Source organism: Salvelinus sp. IW2-2015, linkage group LG6.2 (assembly GCF_002910315.2).
Source record: "Salvelinus sp. IW2-2015 linkage group LG6.2, ASM291031v2, whole genome shotgun sequence".
In the NCBI taxonomy this organism is placed as follows: domain Eukaryota; kingdom Metazoa; phylum Chordata; class Actinopteri; order Salmoniformes; family Salmonidae; genus Salvelinus; species Salvelinus sp. IW2-2015.
Window position 1 is genome coordinate 10,000,175 of NC_036846.1, and position 19,515 is coordinate 10,019,689.

Consider the following 19,515-nt stretch of genomic DNA (forward strand, 5'->3'; position numbering starts at 1 on the left):
CCAACCCACATTTTCTCCCAGTCCTATTTGGTCGGTGGTGCTGCATTAAAGATCCTCGGAACCTGTTTGAATCCCAAATTTATGAAATCAGATAAAGTGCCTGAGTCATTGGGTAGTACGTCAACAAATTAAAATGAGTACCCTCATAACATAGGGAATCAATAAATGTTGAATAATTCACGTGACAGGTAGTCTGAAGCCTCGTTTTATCTGCTTGCCGAATTAATCAGAATCTTAATGAGTGTGCTGGCACTGAAAAACCTGCATCCATCAGCAACCTATTGAGCTAATTGATTATTACAATTAACGAGTTGGAAACAAACTGATTATGAAAAAGCTTAGCGTTGTCATATTGGTAGAATACCTAGAAAAACAGTACAATTGCCCTTGATGTATCACACTTGGCAAGGAAGGAGAATTGTAATAGCGACGTCAACGTGAGAAAGAGGCACACACACACAGAAGTCAGAGATGAAAAGCGGTGGCAAGATATTTYATTTGGTTTCTTATCTGAACATTATTCTGGGGACCTACTCAGTATGAGTGGGCTGCTGTCTTATGTTGCCATGGCAATGATTTTTCCACCCTCTACCCCTATTCTTGTCATCTGTGCAAGGGGACACCTTGTGGAAAATAATGGAATAGCCTAGAAACAGCACCATTCATAGGACAGGCTGCTTCACAACATATTACATTATTGGAACATCTGTCATCACCCTGCAACTTAATAATAGATGTTTCCTCTCAAGGTTCACTATAATGGTTACCATAAGAAACAACAACAAATACCCCAAAACATATTTTCAGCCTCCTCACTTTTTCTGGGTTGYATTTTGATTCCTAACATTCTTCTAAGGCTTTGATTAGGTGTCAAACTCAGCCCAAAGGAGAATTGGAACTGTCAAATGTGTGGGCCCTACAAAAGAAAGGTACACTGTCAGTATTCACAAGATGTGTCAGTCGCCTATCTGGCTTTATGACCACGCTTGAAATATTCCTGCTGCAATTTAGGCAGAGAGCTTTATCCAGGTCAGTGGAGACAACGAGGTTAGGAACTGCTACAAGGTATTCATGCTCTTCAACCAGGATGAAGCTATCTTTCTGGAATGGTGGCACCTCTTATTCTGGCCCTAGCCCAGTTGGTTAGTGAGTGGAACAGTATTTGTAGTTCATTTTTAGATGGCTCATCTGTTATAGTCAACAGATTTAAATTGTTCCTAAATTATTAGTTTGTATGATATTCCTGTAATATCCCACTCTACTCACTCAACCTGAATCCCTTTCTTTGTAATTTCCCCCTAATAAAATAAAAAATCGGGTTTTTGCAATTTTGAAAATCAACATGTGGAACCAAGGTGGCTTTTTAGAGCACACGGCGCCAAACTACATTTCCCAGGATGCATTGTTAGTAACCTTACAACCCAACATGGCTGCGCCCGACGAAGCATGTTTTTTTATTTGATTAAGTTTAGTTCTCCTTTAGACACAGTTATATGTATCTGATTTGGGTTTTTCATCACACCTCTAGGAATTCATACATTGCGATTGAAATGTAAAGAAATGTAGCGTATGTTGATACGATTTAACAGGGTCTGCGGCGTTAAATTGGCTAGCGATCAGGGCTAATGTCAATGCCCTGTACAGAAGCTTTAGCTAGCTAACGAATTGATTAACTAACGAACGTTAACATGCAGCTGTCTTTAATAAAACATCAAGGGTGTGCAACACCTTTTTTAAGGCATCTTTTGGACTTCAGAGTTKATCAAACAAGACAAAGGAGCCAGTACTGTAACATAGCTTGCACGGTCATTAGACACCGATGGATGAAGAGGGCACCTGTTTTCTGCACACASAACACCACCAACAAGATGATCAGTACACAGGCTGACAAAGTAATGAACTCTACATTGCAGACAGCTTGCCGTGCAGTATGCATTATCTTACAAGTCAAGGCCTTTATTGTAGCTAACTGCACTAACTTGGTTGCATAGTCACTTTACCCCTAACGTTACCTACATGTACAAATTACCTCGACTACCCTTTACCCCCTGTATATAGCCTCGTTATTGAATTGTGTGACTTACATTTGACTTTAGTTTATTTAGTAAATATTTTTCTTGAAACTGCATTGTTGGTTAAGGGCTTGTAAGTAAGCATTTCACGGTAAGGTCTACACATGTTGTGTTCGGCGCATGTGACAACATTTGATTTGAGTTTGTTATTTCTTGAAGGAGAGCATAGATATGTCAAAGTTCCCAGTGGAGAGGATCAGAAACTTCAGCATCATTGCTCACGTTGACCATGGGAAAAGCACCTTGGCTGACAGGCTTCTGGAACTAACAGGTAGYTATCACCTAAATGACCATATTCTTCTTCATTGGTATCATGGTGTTTAACTTTTTGTGCAAGCTGGCACCAACTGCAGGAGTGTGTGATCGATCACATTATATTTTGTGATATAAAAGGGAAGGGAAGAAATGGCACCACCAACTAACCCTAYACCTACAGTTGAAGTCATTAAAACTCGTTTTCAACCACTCCACAAATTTCTTGACAACAAACTATAGTTTTGGCAATTCGGTTAGGACATCTACATTGTGCATGACTTAAGTAATTTTTCCAACAATTGTTTACAGACAGATTATTTCACTGTATCACAATTCCAGTGGGTCAGAAGTTTACATACTCAGTGGACTGTGCCTTTTAAACAGCTTGGAATTGACACAATTTTAGTCAATTGGAGGTGTACCTGTGGATGTATTTCAAGGCCTACCTTCAAACTCAGTGCCTCGTTGACATCATGGGAAAATCAAAAGAAATCAGCCAAGACCTCAGAAAAMAATTGTAGACCTCCACAAGTCTGGTTCATCCTTGGRAGSAATTTCCAAACGCCTGAAGGTACCACGTTCATCTGTACAAACAATAGTACGCAACTATAAACACYGTGGGACCACACAGCCGTCATACCACTCAGGAAGGAGACACGTTCTGTCTCCTAGAGGTGAACGTATTTTGGTGCGAAAAGTGCAAATCAATCTCAGAACAACAGCAAAGGACCTTGTGAAGATGCTAGAGGAAACAGGTACAAAAGTATCTATATCCACAGTAAAACGAGTCCTATATTGACGTAACCTGAAAGTCCACTCAGCAAGGAAGAAGCYACTGTTCCAAAACCGGCATAAAAAAGCCAGACTACGGTTTGCAACTGCACATGGGGACAAAGATCGTACTTTTTGTAGAAATGTCCTCTGGTCTGATGAAACACAAATAGAACTGTTTGGCCATAATGACCATCGTTATGTTTGGATGAAAAAGGGGGATGCTTGCAAGCCAAAGAACACCATCCCAACCGTGAAGCACGGGGGTGGCGGCATCATGTTGTGGGGGTGCTATCTTGCAGGAGGGTCTGGTGCACTTCACAAAATAGATGGCATCATGTAGAAGAAATTATGTGGCTATATTGAAGCAACATCTCAAGACATCAGTTAGGAAGTTAATGATTGGTTGTAAATGGGTCTTCCAAATGGACAATGATCGCAAGCATACTTCCAAAGTTGTGGCAAAATGGCTTAAGGATGACAAAGTCAAGGTATTGGAGTGGCCATCACAAAGCCCTGACCTCAATCCTATAGAACATTTTTGGGCAGAACTGAAAAGCGTGTGCAAGCAAGGAGGCCTACAAACCTGACTCAGTTACACCAGCTCTGTCAGGAGGAATGGGCCAAAATTCACCCAACTGATTGTGGGAAACTTGATGAAGGCTACCTGAAATATTTGACCCAAGTTAAACAATTTAAAGGCAATGCTACCAAATACTAATTGAGTGTATGTAAACTTTTGACCCATTCTGAATTTGATGAAAGAAATGAAAGCTGAAAGAAATATTTCTTTCTACTATTATTCTGACATTTCACATTCTTAAAATAAAGTGGTGATCCTAACTGACCTAAGACAGGGAATTTTTACTAGGATTAAATGTCAGGAATTGTGGAAAACTGAGTTTAAATGTATTTGGCTAAGGTGTATGTAAACTTTCGACTTCAACTGTATATACCACTATTTCATAWAAATAAAAGGTCAAATATATWWATATTTTTAAGTCCACTACTTTGACCCTAACTGATCCTACACCAGGCCAACAGCCTGGAAGACAGGACTCTTTCATTCAACACACCTTCTAGATATTCTGCAGTAAAACCTTGTACACCCAAGTACTACCCTGCAGTTTCCACAACAGCATCCATTTTYGGTGATTTAATATCCATTTTTATGGTACAGTTGATAACCATGGCAATGAATTCTAAGAARCCAACCTTACTAAAGCGCAAATTTGTATTGGCCTAGTCTACTACTCACCCTTGACCCATCGTCCTATACTCCCCTTAAGCTCTGGACCTCGAAGCCAGTTCCACTACTTGTTTTCATTGTTCCACTCTAATCAGGGCTGATTTAGTCCTGGCACACCAGGTGGGTGCAATTATCAGGTAGAACAGAAAACCAGCAGGCTCCAGATCTCGTAGGTTAAGAGTTGAATACCCCTGTTCTACTCTCTTCACTGCCTCAGCATATGACACCTTTTTTTCTACTCTGACCCTGGCAACCTCAACCTGTCTCTCTCGCAACGGGCACTTCTGATTCCCAACAACATGGGCACAGCGACGACATATGTGTCAGCCAAAAGGCAGGGATCCACTTTCTCCAAGAATGTCACTCCCGCTGGGCCAGAATTATTCTTTTCATGACCATCTGGGCGAGGCTCGGACTCAATTCTYCACCACACCTGCCACCGCAGGTAATTCATCCTCACTCTCGTCAGGTTCAATTTCTGAGCCATCAGAGACAGCAGACTACGGTTTGTACTTGGCGCCATTCTTCCTCAACACACGGCTCTTCTCCTTCTTCCTGGCTGTCCATAATCACGTCTATCCGTTCACCACACTCATGCCGCGCCTTCATCCGCCATATTGTTTGCAGAACACGCACTAATGACCTTTCTCCAATACCCAACTTCGGTTCCATAGCCCAAATTACTATTCCGGCTATCTCTGGCCTCTCCATTCTCGCAAAATGTGGGCTACTCTGCATCTTTGTCTAGGGTTCCATGCTGGTCCATTACCATATTCATACACATGGATCACACAAGTACTCATGCATTTTGTTTCTTGTTTGATATGTCTCAGCTCATTGCTTGGTTTTTACAGGTGCCATAACCACGACAGATAAGAATAAACAGGTGTTGGACAAGCTGCAGGTAGAGCGAGAGCGAGGGATAACTGTGAAGGCCCAGACAGCCTCCTTGTTCTACAAGTACCAGGGACAGACCTACCTGCTCAACCTCATTGATACACCAGTAAGTACATTGAACAATTTTTTTAACATTGCAAACATTTCTACGATTTTACTGAGTTACAGTTCATACAAGGAAATCAGTCYATTGAAATAAATGCTTTAGGCCCTAATCTATGGATTTCACATGACTGGGAATACAGATATGCATCCGTTGGTCACAGATACCTTTAAAAAAAAAAATAGGGGCGTGGATCAGAAAACTAGTCAGTATCTGGTGTGACCACTATTTGCCTCATGCAGCGCAACATATCTTCTTCGCATAGAGTTGTTCAGGCTGTTGATTGTGGCCTGTGGAATGTTGTCCCACTCCTCTTCAATGGCTGTGAGAAGTTGCTGGATATTGGTGGGAACTGGAATTCGCTGTCATACACGTAGATCCAGAGCATCCCATACGTGTTCTATGGGTGACATGTCTGGTGAGTATGAAGGCCATGAAAGAACTTGGACATTTTCAGCTTCCAGGAATTGTGTACAGATCCTTGCGACATGGGGCCGTGCATTATCATGCTGAAACATAAGGTGATGGCGGCGGATGAATGGCACGACAATGGGCCTCGGGATCTCATCATGGTATCTCTGTGCATTCAAATTGACATCGATGAAATTTTATTGTGTTCGTTGTCCGTTGCTTATGCCTGCCCATACCATAACCCCACCGCCACCATGGGGCATTTTGTTCACAACATTGACATCAGCAAACCGCTCGCCCATGCAACGCAATACAAACTGTCTGCCATCGGCCTGGTACAGTTGAAACTGGGATTCATCCGTGCAGAGCACAATTCTCCAGCGTGCCAGTGGCCATCGAAGGTGAGAATTTTCCCACAARTCTTTACCGATGCCGAACTGCAGTCAGGTCAAGACCCTGGTGAGGATGATGAGCTTTCCTGAAAATGTTTCTGACAGTTTGTGCAGAAATTCWTCAGTTGTGCAAACCCACAGTCTCATCAGCTGTCCGGGTGGCTGGTCTGACGATTCCACGGGCGGAGACGCTAGATGTGGAGGTCCTGGGCTGACGTGGTTACACGTGGTCTGTGGTTGTGAGGCCGGTTGGACATACTGCCAAATTCTCTAAAATGGCTTTGGAAGCGGCTTATAGTAGAGTAATTAACATTATATTCTCTGGCAACAGCTCTGGTGGATATTCCTGCAGTCAGCATGTCAATTGCACACTCCTTCAAAACTTGCGACATCAGTGGCATTGTGTTGTGTGACAAAACTGCACATTTTAGAGTAGCCTTTTATAGTCCCCAGCACAAGGTGCACCTGTGTAATGATCATGTTTAGTCAGATTTTTGATATGCCACACCTGTCAGATGGATGGAGTATCTTGGCAAACGAGAAATGCTCACTAACAGGGATGTAAACAAATTTGTGCAAACAATTAGAGCGAAATAAGCTTTCTGTGCGAATTGAAACATTTCTGGAATCTTTTATTTCAGCTCATGAAACATGGGACCAACACTTTATATGTTACGTTTTATATTTTTGTTCAGTGTAGATGGGACTAGATAMTGTCAGTGACACAAGGGGTTTGTTTGTATTAGTCTTAATTACAGCACTCCTAGTCTTCTCTGTTTTCAGGGTCATGTTGACTTCAGTTATGAAGTGTCTAGATCCATCTCAGCGTGCCAAGGTGTACTGTTGATCGTTGATGCCAATCAGGTAGGTTTTTCAGCAAGGAACAACTTTATTTTTGGCATAATGTGCATTTGACAGACACATTACCTGGAAAATGTATCCAAGGTAGAGTGTCATTGATGTGTTCTTGTGTGGATCAGGGGATTCAAGCACAGACTGTGGCTAACTTCTACTTGGCATTCGAAGCTCAGCTGACCATCATTCCTGTCATAAACAAGGTACATATCCCAATTAATCTATGTTAGATAAGTGATTGACAAATACCATCATGTTCTGTTTCTTTTTCAGATTGATTTGAAAAATGCTGATCCAGAGAGGGTAGAAAAACAGATTGAGAAGGTGTTTGATATTCCAACTGAAGAATGTATTAGGGTGAGTTTATTGACTGAGATGTTGATAATTGCCAATATCTTAGTTTAGACAACTGTCTAAATATGATGATTCCACCTCTTTAGATTTCTGCCAAACTGGGCACCAATGTAGAACAAGTCCTTCAAGAGGTGGTGAAACGGTTACCGCCGTAAGTTTTATTACTCCTTACTTCCTGTTGGAACAACAAATGTAATGCACTTCCTCATTGAATCAATGGCTGCCTCCCAAATGGCACCCTATTCCCTATAGTGCTCTACTTTTGACCAGGGCCTGTAGAGATCTGGTCAAAAGTAGTGCCCTATGTAGGGAATAGAGTGCCGTTTCGGATGCACTCAACATAGTCATTTTTTTGTTCTCAGACCAACCTTTAAAAAAGAGGACCCATTCAAAGCCCTGGTGTTTGACTCCAACTTCGATCACTACAGAGGGGTGGTGGCGAACATCGCTCTTTTCGGAGGCTATTTGTCTAAAGGAGACAGGATCATATCTGCGTACCTGGGGAAAAGCTACGAGGTCAACGAGCTAGGCCTCCTCAGGCCAGATGAGCACCCCACAGATAGATTGTGAGTGTCTTATCCTGCATAATATTCATCTTGTCTGATTCCATATCATTGGTGGTGACTGTTGTATTAAACGCACACTCTGTCAGTTCTCCCTTCCTCGTGGTAGTAAGATACAAGATGCTAATAATTGTATCTGTTCTTCTTGTTTGGTACACTACTATATTGCTATATAGGCATATCATATTGGTCACATGGCTGTAAATGAACAATGACTCTCTTCTTTTCATTCCCGACACTGTGGCTGTGGTGTGTTGTGCAGGTACGCGGGCCAGGTGGGCTATGTGATAGCAGGTATGAAGGAAGTGAAGGAGGCCCAGATCGGTGACACCCTCTACCATCAGAAACATCTGGTAGAAGCTCTGCCGGGGTTCAAGCCAGCCAAGGCCATGGTGTTTGCCGGTACGCTGAGAAGCATTCCAATCTGGCCATGTGCTAGACAGACATAAAAGTGAAAACCCAATACAACTGGTCCCATAATGTTGCATTTACACAGTGTCAATAGGCAGTAGTTTATAACTAAACATTAAAAGTAGCAGGTGTCACTGATTTCCATCCTGAGTGTGCGTGTTGGCATCTCTCCAGGGATGTACCCTACGGACCAGTCAGACTACAGCGCCCTCCGCAGTGCCTTGGAGAAACTGACGCTCAACGACTCCAGTGTGACGGTCCAGAGAGACAGCAGTTTGGCACTGGGAGCAGGCTGGAGGTCAGATCATAACATGACCAACTAAACTACAATCATCTACTACTTAAAGCTGTACAAATGGTGACGGGGATGACCTTGACAGGATACATAGCTTTGGGTCAATGCGTCATAACCACCCTGGTCTGTGACTGCACTCCTATGCTTTATGTTCTTCATTTGCTTTGAGGGATACCATTTTCAGCTGTGATCATGACCTCTGTGTGACCCTGACTCCTAAATTGTTCTCTCCCTCACACTGACACTCACATTGTTATTCTTTTCCTTTGTTTTTCATTCCTTCCTTTTGTAGGCTAGGTTTCCTGGGCCTGCTCCACATGGAGGTGTTTAACCAGCGCTTGGAGCAGGAGTACAACGCCTCTGTCATAGTGACAGCCCCCACCGTGCCCTACAAGGCTATCCTGTCCTCCGCCAAGCTCATTAAGGTAATAGACAGCACCACCTCTAGGGACTTCAACTCACATGTACAGTTGAAGTCAGAAGTTTACATACACTTAGGTTGGAGTCATTAAACCTCGTTTTTCAACCACTCCACAAATTTCTTGTTAACGAACTATAGTTTTGGCAAGTCTGTTAGGTCATCTACTTTGTGTATGACACAAGTAATTTTTCCAACAATAGTTTACAGACAGATTATTTCACTTATAATTCACTGTATCACAATTCCAGTCCGTCAGAATTTTACATACAGTAAGTTGACTGTGCCTTTGAACAGCTTGGAAATTCCAAAAAATGATGTCATGGCTTTAGAAGCTTCTGATAGGCTAATTGACATCATTTGAGTAAATTGGAAGTGTACCTGTGGATGTATTTCAAGGCCTACCTTCAAACTCAGTGCCTCTTTGCTTGACATCCTGGGAAAATCTAAAGAAATCAGCCAAGACCTCAGAAAAAAATTGTAGACCTCCACAAGTCTGGTTCATCCTTGGGAGATATTTCCAAACACCTGAAGGTACCACATTCATCTGTACAAACAATAGTACGCAAGTATAAAGACCATGGGACCATGCAGCCGTCATACCGCTCGGGAAGAAGACACGTTCTGTCTCCTAGAGATTAACGTACTTTGGTTTTGAAAAGTGCAAATCAATCCCAGAACAACAGCAAAGGACCTTGTGAAGATACTGGAGGAAACAGGTACAAAAGTATCTATATCCACAGTAAAACGAGTCCTATATTGACATAACCTGAAAGGCCGCTCAGCAAGGAAGAAGCCACTGCTCTAAAACCGCCAATAAAAAGMCAGATTACGGTTTGCAACTGCACATGGGGACAAAGATCATACTTTTTGTAGAAATGTCCTCTGGTCTGATGAAACAAAAATAGAACTGTTTGGCCATAATAACCATTGTTATGTTTGGAGGAAAAAGGGGGAGGCTTACAAGCCGAAGAACACCATCCCAACCGTGAAGCACGGGTGGCAGCATCATGTTGTGGGGGTTCTTTGCTGCAGGAGGGACTGGTGCACTTCACAAAATAGATGGCATCATGAGCCCTGACCTCAATCCCATGGAAAATTTGTGGGCAGAACTGAAAAAGCTTGTGCGAGCATGGAGGCCTACAAACCTGACTCAGGTAGACCAGCTCTGTCAGGAGGAATGGGCCAAAATTCACCCAGCTTATTGTGGGAAGCTTGATGAAGGCTACCCGAACATTTGACCCAAGTTAAACATTTTAAAGGCAAATACTAATTGAGTGTATGTATACTTCTGACCCACTGGGAATGTGATGAAATAAATAAAAGCTGAAATAAATCATTCTCTCTACAATTATTCTGACATTTTACATTCTTAAAATAAAGTGGTGATCCTAACTTTACTAGGATTAAATGTCAGGAATTGTGAAAAACTGAGTTTAAATGTATTTGACGAAGGTGTATGTAAACTTCCGACTTCAACTGTACATATATTACATTGAAAAGTTGACATGATTTTACAGCAAAATAAATGCACACGGGTACATATATTTGCAAATGTACAGTACCAGTTAAAAGTTTAAATACACCTACTCATTCCATTTTATTTTTTTATTTTTTTTTACACTATTTTCTACATAGTAGCATAATAGTGAATACATCAAAACTATGAAATAACACAGCCAAAAAAGTGTTAAAAAAAACAAAACATATTTTAGATTCTTCAAAGTAGCCACCCTTTGCCATGATGACAGCTTTACACACTCTTGTCATTCTCTCAACCAGCTTCACCTGGAATGCTTTTCCAACAGTCTGAGTACTTGTTGGCTGCTTTTCCTTCACTCTGCAGTCCAACTCATCCCAAACCATCTCAGTTGGGTTGAGTTTTTTTTATAACCCAACCCTGATCTGTACTTCTCCACATCTTTGTCCCTGACCTGTTTGGAGAGCTCCTTGGTTTTCATGGTGCCGCTTGCTTGGTGGTGCCCCTTGCTTAGTGGTGTTGCAGACTCTGGGGCCTTTCAGAACGTCTGTTATACTGAGATCATGTGACAGATCATTTAACACTTAGATTGAACACAGGTGGACTTTAGTTAAGTAATTATGTGACTTCTGAAGGTAATTGGTTGCACCAGATCTTATTTAGGGGCTTCATAGCAAAGGGGGTGAAATAAAATGCACGCACCACTTTTCCGTATTTTTCTTTTGTTGTTGATTTTTTGAAACTTCACCAATTTGAACTATTTTGTGTATGTACATTACATGAAATCCAATAAAAATCCATTTAAATTACAGGTTGTAATGCAACAAAATAGGAAAAATGCCAAGGGGGGTGAATACTTCTGCAAGTCTCTGTACTCTTCTGTAAACTGGCCATCTCTGTATACACGTTGCAAGACCCACTGGTTGATGCTTATTTATAAAACCCTCTTAGGCCTCACTCCCCCCCCTATCAGAGATATCTACTGCAGCTCTCATCCTCCACATACAACACCTGTTCTGCCAGTCACATTCTGTTAAAGGTCCCCAAAGCACACACATTCCTGGGTCGCTCGTCTTTTCAGTTCGCTGCAGCTAGCGACTGAAACGAGCTGCAACAAACACTCAAACTGGACAGTTTTATCTCAATCATGGACACTTTTATTGACAGTTGTGGCTGCTTTGCGTGAGATTGTTTTCTCTACTTTCTTGGCCTTTGTGATGTTTGTACCCTGTTTTGTGCTGCTACCATGCTGTGTTGTCATCTGTTGCTGCCATGCTATGTTGTCTTAGGTCTCTTATGTAGTGTTGTCTCTCTTGTCGTGATGTGTTTTGTCCTATATTTTTTATCCCCCGTCCCCGCAGGAGGCCTTTTTGGTAGGCCGTCATTGTAAATATGAATTTGTTCTTAACTGACTTGCCTAGTTATATAAAGGTTAAATAAATAAAAACAGTTGATGTTGAGATGTCTGTTACTTGATCTCTGCGTTTGATGGTTTTTGCGACTGCATATAAAGAAACTTTCAAAGTTCTTAAAATGTTCTGGATTGACTGACCTTCGTTTCTCTTTGCTTATTTGAGCTGTTCTTGCCATAATATGGACTTGGTCTTTTACCAAATAGGGTTATCTTCTGTATACCACCCCTACCTTGTCACAACACAACTGATTGGCTCAAATGCATTAAGAAGGAATGAACTTTAAACAAGGCACACCTGTTAATTGAAATGCATTCCAGGTGACTACCTGATGAAGCTGGTTGAGAGTGCCAAGAGTGTGCAAAGCTGTCATCAAGGCAAAGGGTGGCTACTTTGAAGAATCTCAAATATAAAAATTATTTTGATTTATTTAACACTTTTTTTTGGTTACTACATGATTCCATATGTGTGATTTCATTAGTTTTGATGTCTTCACTATTATTCTACAATGTAGAAAATAGTAAAAAATAAAGATAAACCCTTGAATGAGTAGATGTGTCCAAACTTTTGACTGTTACTGTACGTCAACTATTATTGTCAAACAGTGGAAAAAAAATGTATAACCTGTTTCATACACTGTCAGGTGAAAACGGCTACTGTCAGGTAGCCGTTGTTTGGTAAAGGTTCTAACTGTTGTGTTGTAGGAGCATGGCAAGGAGGAGATCACCATAGTGAACCCAGCCCAGTTCCCAGACAGGTCTGTAGTGAAAGAGTACCTGGAGCCCATGGTGATGGGGACCATCATCACCCCTGATGACTACATTGGGAAAATCATGAGTATCTGCTTGGTAAGCCAGCCTGGCTTTCAGGTGTTGCTAATTATTTGTTTTTAGGATCACTGTGTAACAGAGACATTTAAGAAAATGTGTTTTGATTACTTTCACTTTGCAAAACAAAAATATATATATTTTTTTTAAATTGGTCCATTCATGTAGAATCGCCGAGCCATCCAGAAGAACATGGTGTACATTGACGACCACCGAGTGATGATGAAATATCTCTTCCCACTGAATGAAATTGTCGTGGACTTCTATGACCTCCTCAAATCCATGTCTTCAGGATATGCCAGGTAATTCTATGTTGCATAGGGACCTTCTCAGTAGGGCCGGAACGATACCAGTATCGCAATATTTTTTTACATGGCAAAAACGAAAACACAAAGCAGACCAAACTCTTTGTTCCTTTAAAAGCCTGCTGGATGTAAAATATTGTGTGCTTTAACTTGGAAAATAAATACATGTGACTCTGGATGACAACATAATGATGTTTGTTTCCAACATTAGGGCTGTTTTCCTAAAGAAGTTACATCCGCTTTGTGTTTTGTTTCCTTGCCAGGATACGAACGAGTATCGCGATACTGGTATTGTTCCGGCCCAACTTTTCAGATTGATTTGGCAACCTGAATGATTAGAAGACCATGAGACATTTTATGTTGTAATATGTTCATCAGCTTTGACTATGAGGATGCAGGGTACCAGGTTGCACATGTGATCAAGATGGATATTCTGCTGAATGGGAAACCTGTGGAGGAACTCACCACTATTGTTCACAAGTAAGTCTTTGATACTTAGTGCTTAGACCTATATCAGCTTATCTTTGGGCTCAGACCCCTACAGTTGAAAAACAAATGTTGACTGAATCCTAACTCAAACTTTTGTGAATCTCTCCTGTTGACATTACTGTGTGATTCAACTCTTGAGTAAAAAACAGTATCTACTATACAAATACATTTTTGGCTCAATGTATCTGTCTTTCAAGGGCTACTAATACTATGATATATTTGAGTACCGTAATGATGTGACCCTTGGGTGACTTCTGTTCTCCTATGTACAGAGATCGGGCATACAGTGCAGGCAAAGCCATGTGCGAGCGCCTGCAAGACGCCATACCCAGACAGATGTTTGAAATCGCAGTACAAGCAGCCATCGGCAGCAAAGTCATCGCCAGGGAGACGTAAGTGTAGTGGCCAAACACGGAAGAATACACATAAGACCAAGTCATTTGGAAAGTTGGTAGCGTTTCAGATTGCATGACACCTGCTCTCTCTCTCTTGCAGAATAAAGGCTTACAAGAAAAATGTGCTCGCAAAATGTGTAAGTAAACTTGTTCTTTTAATTAAAATGTTGGTTTATACCAATGATTTAGAYATACACTAGGTGACTGATAGGGGGCGCTGTGTTGAAGCCACTGTGCCTCAATCTTGGCACTCCCCCACYGTTGTAAAAAATAGAAATGCATTTATTAATGTTTACATTCATTTTTTTACCGCATTTATTATATTACAGACACCTTAATGCATACTTTTATGTGAGCTAAACATCAAATAAAAAATTACAAAATATATTTAAAAAGACATTTGCCTTCAAAGTATAATTTAAGATGAATAATATTAYTGTMCCCACTACAACAACAAAAATACTTAAATGCATGTAATTTTGTCCTTGAAAGATTTCATTTAAATAATGTAGAATTCCTATGAAGGACTGCTCCCACTGGGGAGTGCCAATATGGCCGACCTGTGTCTTCAAGGCCTCTCAATGGACAATACATACCGTCAGCAATTCAGGGTTTATATACAGTACCAGTCAAACGTTTGGACACACCTGCTCATTCCAGGATTTTTCTTTATTTGTACTATTTTCTACATTGTAGAATAATAGTGAAGGCATCAAAACTATGAAGTAACACATATGGAATCATGTAGTAACCAAAAAAGTGTTAAACAAATCAAAATATATTTTATGTTGGAGATTCTTCAAAGTAGCGACCCTTTGCCTTGATGACAGCTTTGCAAACTTTTGGCATTCTCTCAACCAGGTTCATGAGGTAGTCACCTGGAATGCATTACAATTAACAGGTGTGCCTTGTTAAAAGATCATTTGTGGCTTTTCTTTCCTTCTTAATGCGTTTGAGCCAATCAGTTGTGTTGTGACACGGTAAGGGTGATATACAGAAGTTAGCCCTATTTGGTAAAAGACCAAGTCCATATTATGGCAAGAACAGCTCAAATAAGCAGAGAGAAGTGACAGTCCATTACTTTAAGACATGAAGGTCAGTCAATACGGAACATTTCAAGAACTTTRAAAGTTTCTTCAAGTGCTGTTGCAAAAACCATCTATGATGAAASTGGATCTCATGAGGACCTTCACAGGAAAGGAAGACCCAGARTTACCTCTGCTGCAGAGGATAAGTTCATTAGAGTTACCAGCCTCAGAAATCGGCAATTAACTACACCTCMGTTTGCACCTCACAGAGTTCTAGTAACAAACACATCTCAACATCAGCTGTTCAGAGGAGACTGCGTGAATCAGGCCTTCATGGTTGAATTGCTGCACAGAAACCTCTACTAAAGGACACCAATAAGAAGAAGAGACTTGCTTGKGCCAAGAAACACGAGCAATGGACATTAGACCGGTGGAAATCTGTCCTTTTGGTCTAATGAGTCCAAATTTGCGATTTATGRTTCCAGACGCTGTGTCTTTGTGAGACGCAGAGTAGTTGAACGGATAATCCCTGCATGTGTGTTTCCCAACGTGAAGCGAGGAGGAGGTGTGATGGTGTGCTTTGCTGGTGACACTGTCAGTGATTTATTTCGAATTCAAGGCACACTTAATYAGCATGGCTACCACAGCATTCTGCAGCAATATGCCKTCCCATCAGGTTTGTGCTTAGTGGGACTATCATTTGTTTTTCACCAGGACAATGACCTGACACACCTCCAGGCTGTGTAAGGGCTATTTGACCAAGAAGGAGAGTGATGGAGTGATGCATCAGATGACCCGGCCTCCACAATCACCCAACCTCAACCCAATTGAGATGGTTTGGGATGAGTTGGACCGCAAAGTGAAGAAAAAGCAGCCAACAAGTGCTCAGCATATGTGGGAACTCCTTCAAGACTGTTGGAAAAGCATTCCAGGTGACTACCTCCATGAAGCTGGTTGAAAGAATGCCAAGCTATCATAAAGGGTGGCTACTTTTAAAAATCTATAATTTAACAATTTTTTGGGTTACTATGTGTTATTTCATAGTTTTGATGTCTTCACTATTATTACACATTGTAGTGTTTTAGTATGTTAGCTGATCCTTGAGTCTCTTTATCCCCATTTTTTTAACTGGTGCTAACATGGGTCCTTTGTCCTAATCTTGTTTACATTCTGATTGTGCCCATATTTACAGATGTCTACACATGSTATTAAAATATGTCTGTTATCCGTCCACTGTATTTGCATTGTGACCAGATTTCCTGGTCCCTCCCTTTTTATGAAAATTATTTGACAGACAATCTTTCAAAATACTATTTATTTATTACAAGACACATATTTATGCCATAAGTCAATGGCGATCACCTGTCAATGATTTTAGAAAGCGAATAATAGTAAGTTAAATGGTTTCACTGTCCAGATCCGGCTACACTTCTAAGATATCCAGACACAATGTGTGTCTGATTACCTCTGGAGGTGGGCAGGAAGACCTGATCACAATGTGTCTTTTGATTAACTACACCTGGTCTGGAAATGTGGGCACAATCTGAATGTGGACAGGACCAGGACAAAGGATGCATGTTACAACCAGGTATAAACAAGGCTTTTCTCTCTTTTAGTACGGAGGCGATATAACAAGAAAGATGAAGCTCCTGAAGAAACAAGCGGAGGGTAAAAAGAAGATGCGGTATATTGGAACCGTGCAAGTCCCCAAGGATGCCTTCATCAATGTTCTGAAGAGGAAAGACAAGTAGAATATCAGTATCCTTAGTCATTGAAGGTATTTTTTGTTCAACATATTAACGAACAATATTGTTAACATCAAAATAACTTCAATGTCCCATACATAAAGATGTTACATTTTAACATTGTTTATTCTTATAATGTAGATCCCGTTGCCTATGAAAACATGTAACGATTACTCAGTGAAATACTGTAAGTGCAAGGTGCAAATACATCAATGATGTAAATAATAAAACAAGATCAAATGTTATCATGTCATTTCTCTTGTTTCTTTCCCTTTACCATGGATCCAGTGTGCTGGGGTTGTAACATTTTGGCTTAATCTTAATTGTACTTGTATTTCCTTGATTCCTCGCGTCCTCTYTACTTGCCTCCTAAAAACACATTGAGGGAGAAGATCTGGGGGGGGGGGTCTAATTAGTTATACCGTTAAGTTGGAAAAGAAAGACAGTGGTTGGATTCGAACCAGGGATGTCGTTGGTCACAGCCCGCATACCTCCCTGATGGTGTTTGTTTTATTTTACTCTCAACTGTCACTGCAATCTCTTCCCATTTAGCCCATTCACATTTTGTCCCGCCCTCAAAACACAGCTGGGTCCTGTTCGACTGATTAGACAGAGCTTTCAAAGGCTGCCCAATTATTATTTTATTTTTGCCATTTAATTGGTCTTTTGACCAATCACATCAGATCTTTTCACATCAGATCTTTTTCAGAGCTGATCTGAATGGTCAAATCCCAGATTATTAATGACTGGACAGACGAGAAGCATCTGGTACTGGCACACTTGCGTTCACCTGTCCAGTCATGTCTAGTCTGAGGGCTSTATTCAATCCATATTGCGCAAATGTAAAGAGTGTTCCCGTGTGGGCGGAGACAGCATTCACAGTACACACTGCATATGTCGGCTCAATCTGAAAWTACCTTTACATTTCAATCGTGCTGTAACGCAGAACTTCCGCAATACGGATTGAATCAAGCCCGTTATTTGTTCAAGGGAGGAATGAAGGATGCACTTTGAAAGAATTCCAATAAGGCCTTGGTATATGAAGAATGAATAAGGAAAACTCCAGCTACTGGCTCATCACGAGCCAATATACAAAAATTACATGGAAAAAGCACCAGAGGTCGTTGTCTTACAAAGATTTTTCATAGAGATGTTCTTTTGCAGTGAGTCTCCATGTTCTCACCCAAAGAAAATCACATTTCTCAACATTCAAAACAAAAGTCAAAATCCTCAACATCGTGGAATTTGTAGGATGAAATGAGCATGATSCTGTTTTCAAATCATTTTATTTCAATGTTTTAGAAAATGTTATGTACAAAGTGCTGCTGGTTTGATTTATGGCCCAAAAAATGCCATATTCTCTCGAGCAAAGTTAAAAATTACACCTTTTGTCAAGAAAGTTAATTTATAACACTTTTTACAGCCATTCAAATATCTGAAACCAAATCCTGTGTATGTTTTCTTACACAGACCTAAATAAACAGCATATTTACCTCTGTAAATATGACATTTTTCAGTAGCTAAGGAGTAAATACAAATAGTAATCAACAATGGAGACATTTCTCAAAATGGAGGTGAAGGAAATGGCGGCAGACATCCTCAGGAACAGGACATAGTTTTGCTAGTGTTTTCTCTTAAGAAAAGACAAAGAGCCGTTTCCTTCTTGGACTCTTTGCTTGGGTTGCCAAACTCAGCCATTCATACCATGGACAACGCTAACAAAGAATAGCACCATGTTGTTGCTCCCACTGATAAACACTTCTGACCAGAGAGAGAGAGTTAATCAGAATGATACAGAGGAGAATGTGCCACATGAGGGAAACAGTTTACTTGTGTAACATTTATCTCAAGCTAAATGTACACTCTGTGCTATGTAGGGAGTACTGTATAGTACATTGACTGTGTTCCAGCACTGAACAAAGGCCTTAGGTTAACTCCTCTCCCTTTTCTGGCCTTGGCCTGTTCCAGACAGGGAAGCAGTCTGTCTAGGACTAATAGTGTAATTGACCTCTCCTAATGGGAATATGTTAGGAGAAGAGGTTGCTGTTGTAAGCTTGAGCAGTTTRTCATATCTGCAACCACAGCAAAAAGGAAAACACAGTCACCAGTTTGGGGGGATTGTAAGAACATACTGGAAATTCTAAATAGCCCAAACTAACAGGAACCAATCAAATGAAGTTGAGGCAACTGTTTTCAGACCAGGAGTTGGGCCTAAGATAGCCTCTACGAATCCAAGAGTGGACGACTCTCGTCTCTAACATGTAGGCTCCCTTTTTGTGAACAGTCACATCACAAGTCAGACTCTTGAATACACTTCATTTGAATGTAATTTACCTGTTGTCTGCTGATTTTGTCCTGATGTAGAAGGTAATCTGAGACTAAATATCCACAGAGTAGTGTTATTAACCCAACTTTCAGTACCTTGGTCTGTATGTTGGTTTGTATTTTCAATGCTGACGAAATCCGCAAGCGACATGCACAATATGTAAAAAATGCCACAGACCAAATGTTGTCCCACGTAATCAGCTGGCAAATTTCACAAGCACTTCAAGCTGCTTTTGAAGTAATGCGCTTTGGTCAACAACATTCAGTTACATTTGGCTAATGTTGACATATTGTGCAGCACGTGAAATGCATCAGGAGATGGAAAATACAAGTGACAGAAACTACCGGCATGGCAAAAAGTTGTGTAAACAACACTTTCCTGTGGATACCCTATCTACACTTCCTACCGCCAAAAGGACCAACAGCACAGACAACCGGCAACGCACGTTTGAATATCATTGTA

General features: G+C 40.9%; 1 protein-coding gene across 4 annotated transcripts; it reads left to right on the forward strand.

Moving 5' to 3' along the window:
* Positions 1-1,420: 1,420 nt before the first annotated feature.
* On the forward strand, positions 1,421-16,972 carry LOC111965812 (GTP binding elongation factor GUF1). Of its 4 annotated transcripts, none has more exons than XM_023990132.2 (17): positions 1,421-1,892; positions 2,232-2,343; positions 5,202-5,350; positions 6,934-7,014; positions 7,131-7,208; positions 7,279-7,362; positions 7,446-7,510; positions 7,722-7,925; positions 8,185-8,324; positions 8,508-8,631; positions 8,921-9,053; positions 12,643-12,786; positions 12,934-13,067; positions 13,449-13,550; positions 13,832-13,951; positions 14,055-14,091; positions 16,599-16,972. In XM_023990132.2, the coding sequence occupies exons 1-17, from the start codon at positions 1,689-1,691 to the stop codon at positions 16,731-16,733; spliced, it is 2,046 nt and encodes a 681-aa protein (XP_023845900.1). In that variant the 5' UTR covers positions 1,421-1,688; the 3' UTR covers positions 16,734-16,972. The 4 variants fall into 4 exon arrangements, with proteins under 4 accessions (XP_023845900.1, XP_023845901.1, XP_070300334.1 ...); XM_023990133.2 differs by having other exon boundaries at positions 7,788-7,925; XM_070444233.1 differs by lacking the exon at positions 16,599-16,972 and adding an exon at positions 15,697-15,792.
* The last annotated feature ends 2,543 nt before the right edge of the window (positions 16,973-19,515 follow it).